Consider the following 5,413-nt stretch of genomic DNA (forward strand, 5'->3'; position numbering starts at 1 on the left):
ATCTTTTTTTGTATCGTATCGTCCTTGTTATGGTATCTCATCATGTTCAAATGTATTAAGAGTCAAGTTCGGATTTAAAAATTGGTCCAACCTAATTTTAGGACCAAGTAAGAGATACACTAAATTCGACCTAACATATTCTTTGTAAACCTTTAACTAGAGTTAGGTATATAGATTAAAGGTCTATGACTGATCTTTTTAACTTGTGGTCTGCGCATGATATGACTAATTTTTTTGGGTCCATTTATATTTTGATCCATGTGGATTGGACCATTTACACCGCGGGTTATATGGTTTAAAGCCGTTTGGACCGTAACAACTATACTCTTGGATTAACTAATGTGTTATTTATTGATTAATGTTTTTATGGTTATACATAAATTAGGCCAAATTACATATTTGGTCATTTATTTGAAACAGTTTGATCATTTACCTTTTTTTGTTCTCAAATAGATCCTTTATGTTTTAAAAAATTTATAACTTAACTTTTTTTTTTGTAATTTCTGTTTCAAAAAAAGTGATGCGTCCATTAAGAAAGTGATGTGTCAATAACAACGCTGTTAATAACTAATTGTAGTGTAAAAGTTTAGTCACTTAAAAAGAATACATTGTCACTAGGTGTATTTGGAAATCAAACTTTTTTTGTTGTTGTCAAATTAGACATTTTTGAAAAGTCATTAGTTTTGTAATGGAGAACATCAAAAGAGTTAAGTTGTAAATTTTTTAAAACATAAATGACTTATTTGAAAGAGAAAATGATAAATGATCAAACTATTACAAATTAAGAAGATATATGATCAAAAATATAATGGATCTATAAATTATATTCTATTATATATATTATACTTTTATCATTAGTTTGGACTTTTAAAGTGCTATTTGTGACTTTTTTTCTTTTCTTGTTCAATATTTACAATATAGAATTATCAATTGTAGTATTATTTTTTTTATTACTTTTTTTAAATACGATATCTTTTTCATTCTAATTTTTTTATTTAAAAAAAATGAGTTTTATTTATTTTTTATGCTTTTAAATCGACTTGTTTAATTGCGGATTAACATATTATAACTTTTTAGTATAAATAATTATACAGTAAAAATTGTAGTATAAAAAATTACATAGTAAAAAATATCAAAATTTGAGTAATTAAATATTATCTTCTTAAACTCTAGATAAATTTTTTTGAATATATAAATTGTTGAACTCTTATGGTTTAATATGTACAAAAAATAATTGGCCTTTTGTATCTGGTGATGTATCAAAAGTAAGTATATGAGTTATTGTATCCACATGGATTCACGTAATAAGAAAGTTTTATTTACGAATTCAATTAGATAAAAAAAAAAAACAACAACAACAAAAGTAATATAAATTTAACAATTAGATTAAATTGTTGGAGTTAGATTTCATCAACCACTTTCTCATGTATCTTATTGATTAGTTACACATATTCGTGTTAATATTAACATCACCATTGTCAGTATTCATGCGTTATTAATTCCTTAATAACGATGGGAGATCAATAGCCTTGCTTAAACAACGATTTCGCGGTCTGTTAACCAAGACGATCGCATTAACAATCGACAATTCGAGACTATTATACATAAATATATTCTTAGAGTTAAGATTCAATATATAGATGTTTATCCTAAATCAATATCTAAAGAGTACTTTTCAATAAAACATAAAATCAAATATCAAATGATGAGCAAGCAACTCATAACAAGCATTAAGAATAAGGATAAACATTTATATTCATGAGTAACTAAAATATATATAACTATAAATTAAAAGAATATGCTTGATTACATCTAACCCCAACAAAGATATTTTTAGCTACTCATTGTCATTGTAGCTTTATAAGATCGAGATGAAAAGAAGAGAATTGGTCTTCAATGATGATTTCCAAACTTTCTTGAATGATTCTCTCAATTTTGAGTTCTCTCTCTACAACTCTCTTTCAAATGGCAAATGTTTTAGCTTTAAATGATTTTTTGATAAGTGACATTTCATTCAACGAACATCTAATTCACTTTTCAAGTGAGTATATTTCATGGTGAAACAAATTTCAGCTGTCAAACCACATTTTGTTTATTAATTCCCCCTCATCTTATTACTCCTTGGTCTCTAAAATTTATGAAAAACAACTAAAAATCCAAACTATTTTTTACAAGAATCTCTTTTATCAACAATTATTCATCATTAATCTCATTTCAAAAAATAAAATTTTTATTTATTTTTTATGCAAAAATATGTTGATTACATCAAACACAATAAAATTCATTATCATTATCTTAATAATAAAATTTAAAATAAATTAATTAATATATAAAAAATATATCGGATCAATTATTATTACATTAAATATAATAAAATTTATTATTATTATATGACTTATAAAAATAAAAAACACTAAATTCAAACTTCAAACAACATTAAAATTTTCAAAGCTTATATACAAAATCATAAAGATGTCACTAAAATCAAATCATTTAATCCTTCAGCAAATTAGTTCAGATTCGTTCCAAACCTTGAAAAATACAATATATGGACTAAATATTTAGGATTGAATTAGGTGAAAACTGATTAGTTGAATCCATATCAATGATCAACCTACCAAAGAAAAGCAAAAAAGACAATGAAAAAAGTTGTACCAAGCCACCGGTTCAATAAACCGGTTCGTGGAATTGACGGCGCTGTTTGGTTCAAGAAATTGACTCGGGTCAACCCTATCTAATTTCTCCACCAATCACTCTGCCACATAATGATTCCCAAATTCCGAAGATTGACCAAAATATCGCGAAATATCGTGTTAGGTTTATTTCATTAATTACTTATCTTAGCGTAGGGATCAGAAAAGAAAGTCTTTGAGATCACATCCCAAAGTGGATTTCAGAATCTCATTGCCATCTCCATTCTCCAACACCATCAACATCTTCCAAGTATAAATAAATTAAAAATAGATAAAATGATTTTTCAGATTTTTTAGAGAGAGAAAGATTTGATTTTCTATGCAAAAAGAAAAAAAAAACTTTATTACTAAAGAGAGAGAAAAAAGCGGTGACAGATGGACATAATAGAAACAATAACATAACTTGTCACAATGTCACATTAACATTTTTTGTATTTAAGGTTTGGAACACCTATGTTAAAGAATCCTCTTTCTCATTTTTTTTTTCTTTTCATTTTTCACTCTTTTGAGTTTTTTCCTTTTTTTTTTTTCTTCCTTTTTCTTTCAAGTGAGTGATGGAATCAAACGGTGTCGTTGCTATTGGTGTGGATTCTGAAGAGGTTCATGTATTGGCTGTTGATGATAGTCTCGTTGATCGGAAAGTTATTGAACGTTTGCTCAAAATTTCAGCTTGTAAAGGTGAGTTTAAGATTTGGTGAAAATTAATTAAAAAAAATAAAAGGGGTATTATTCTCATTTCTAAGGTTAATGAAATGAAACAAAAAAGTTGAATTTTTATTTAGTTGTGTTTATGTTTTTATTTATTTTTTTTTTGTGATGGAAAACTTTAGTTACTGCTGTGGATAGTGGAATCAGAGCACTACAATTTCTGGGGTTGGATGAACAGAGAAAAACCTCTGAATCTGATGATTTTGTCGTATGTGCCAATTCGAAAATTTCATTTTTGTGGTAATTTTTTTATATAATATAATGAGAGTTTAATTAAATTTCTTTATTTGTTTTCTTAGCCGGGTTTGAAGGTGGATCTAGTCATTACAGATTATTGCATGCCAGGAATGACTGGTTATGAGTTGCTCAAAAAAATCAAGGTTCAAATTCATTATCATAATTCATTTTTCCATTCTATTAATGATGATAATGTTACTGAAATTTTATTGGAAATTTTAATTTGAAGCAGGAATCGTCCACTTTTAAAGAAATTCCAGTAGTTATTATGTCTTCTGAAAACATTTTGCCACGCATAGACAGGTACTAGTATTTTTATTTTATTTTATTTTATTTTTTTAAGCTAGTATTGTTATTATTGCTAACATTATCTTTATTGTTAATTTGTTACATACATATAATTTTTAATATAAAGTAAATGAACATATGTTATTATTATTTTTCAAAAAAAAAATTGTTATTGTTATTTATTATTTATTGGTTACCAATTGAAATTATGATGAAGTAGAAAATTGGTGTGATTTTTTTTTAATGAAAAATTGGAGTGAATTGTAAATATTGAAAATTTGTAGATGTTTAGAGGAAGGTGCAGAGGATTATATAGTGAAGCCAGTGAAGCTATCTGACGTGAAACGTTTGAAGGGTTACATGACGACGTTGAAGGAAGTTAGAGAAGTTAACTTTAACGGTAACAGTAACGGTGAAGGTGGTGATGGTGATGGTGTAGGGATCAACAACAAAAGGAAGCTAGAAGAATCGTCCGATCTGTCATCATCACTACCGTCGATTTCATCATCAATACTTTCATCATCACCGTCACCTTCATCATCTCCTTCATCTTCACCTGGCGTGCTTGATTCTCCAATCACACGGCTTAAAATGACCGGCATCGAATGACTCTTTCGATTGTCATCTAGAGCATCTTCTTTACACATTTTTTTTTTCAAACTGCAATTACCCGTTGTTTTGTAACGGTTTTTGTTGCATTGCCCTGTTCTTAATTATATTATCTTTGGGTTTAATTTATTTTGTTTCTTTGTATGAAAGTGGGTTAAAGTTACTAAAGAATAGTATTTTTACTACTTTCTCTATTTTCCTTTTTCTTTACTAAAGATGAAATATAAAAATTATGCCCTTTATGTGATGGAAGAAGGGAACACCCACCTCAATCAAGTATTTTTAAGTATATGATTAGTGGGATTTTGATAGTAATTTACAAACAGTGTGTTGGAAGTCGTAAAATTAAAATTAGATTTCTATATCTGAAGTTTGATATTTTAATTTTTAAATTTAAATTTAATTACAATTTAGACTATCTAAACTTGATTAAAATTATTAATTAAGAGCAATCTAAATTCTTAGTTAGCAATCTCTTGGAATTAAGATCAAATATCCGATATGTGCATTGTGTGACACAATTTGTAAATAATTGAATTTTTGAAGTATATGATCAACAATTCAATCAATATTGACTAGTGTATGTAAAAGTGTATAAATTGAAAGACAACAATATTTTAACTAGTTATTTATATCACAAATTCACAATGTAACAAAGTTTAGACATATTAAGGAAAAGATTAGTATGAGATGAATAGAAAAAGGAAAATGGGGAGGAGGGTATCAAATCAAATAATGAATATAATTGGGGTAAGGAAATGACGTGAAACAGATGGAATATAGGGTTGCAAGATCTTGCCTGCTACAAAGAATAAGGAAGGAGTTGGGGATGTGAATTGGACACGTTAAATTTAAAGTGTCCCCTCCTAAGAAAGAGT

At 27.3% G+C, this 5,413-nt stretch overlaps 1 protein-coding gene across 2 annotated transcripts; it reads left to right on the forward strand.

The window, feature by feature from the left end:
* The first annotated feature begins 2,979 nt into the window (after nucleotides 1-2,979).
* LOC101509325 (two-component response regulator ARR17) lies at nucleotides 2,980-4,720 on the forward strand. Of its 2 annotated transcripts, XM_012716914.3 has the most exons (6): nucleotides 2,980-3,133; nucleotides 3,242-3,371; nucleotides 3,524-3,609; nucleotides 3,701-3,781; nucleotides 3,868-3,941; nucleotides 4,211-4,720. In XM_012716914.3, exons 2-6 carry the CDS (start codon nucleotides 3,248-3,250, stop codon nucleotides 4,533-4,535), a joined length of 690 nt encoding a protein of 229 aa, XP_012572368.1. In that variant the 5' UTR covers nucleotides 2,980-3,133; nucleotides 3,242-3,247; the 3' UTR covers nucleotides 4,536-4,720. The 2 variants fall into 2 exon arrangements, with proteins under 2 accessions (XP_012572368.1, XP_004504497.1); XM_004504440.4 differs by lacking the exon at nucleotides 2,980-3,133 and having other exon boundaries at nucleotides 3,140-3,371; nucleotides 3,871-3,941.
* The last annotated feature ends 693 nt before the right edge of the window (nucleotides 4,721-5,413 follow it).

Source organism: Cicer arietinum, chromosome 2, assembly GCF_000331145.2.
Source record: "Cicer arietinum cultivar CDC Frontier isolate Library 1 chromosome 2, Cicar.CDCFrontier_v2.0, whole genome shotgun sequence".
Classification (NCBI taxonomy): Eukaryota; Viridiplantae; Streptophyta; class Magnoliopsida; order Fabales; family Fabaceae; genus Cicer; species Cicer arietinum.

Bases quoted from the DNA above. Each gene is read 5' to 3' on its own strand.
- LOC101509325 (XM_012716914.3), top strand. From the start codon at position 3,248: ATGGAATCAAACGGTGTCGTTGCTATTGGTGTGGATTCTGAAGAGGTT. The intron at 3,610-3,700 runs GTATGTGCCAAT...TTGTTTTCTTAG, and splicing joins CTGAATCTGATGATTTTGTC to CCGGGTTTGAAGGTGGATCT. The intron at 3,782-3,867 runs GTTCAAATTCAT...TTTAATTTGAAG, and splicing joins AGTTGCTCAAAAAAATCAAG to CAGGAATCGTCCACTTTTAA.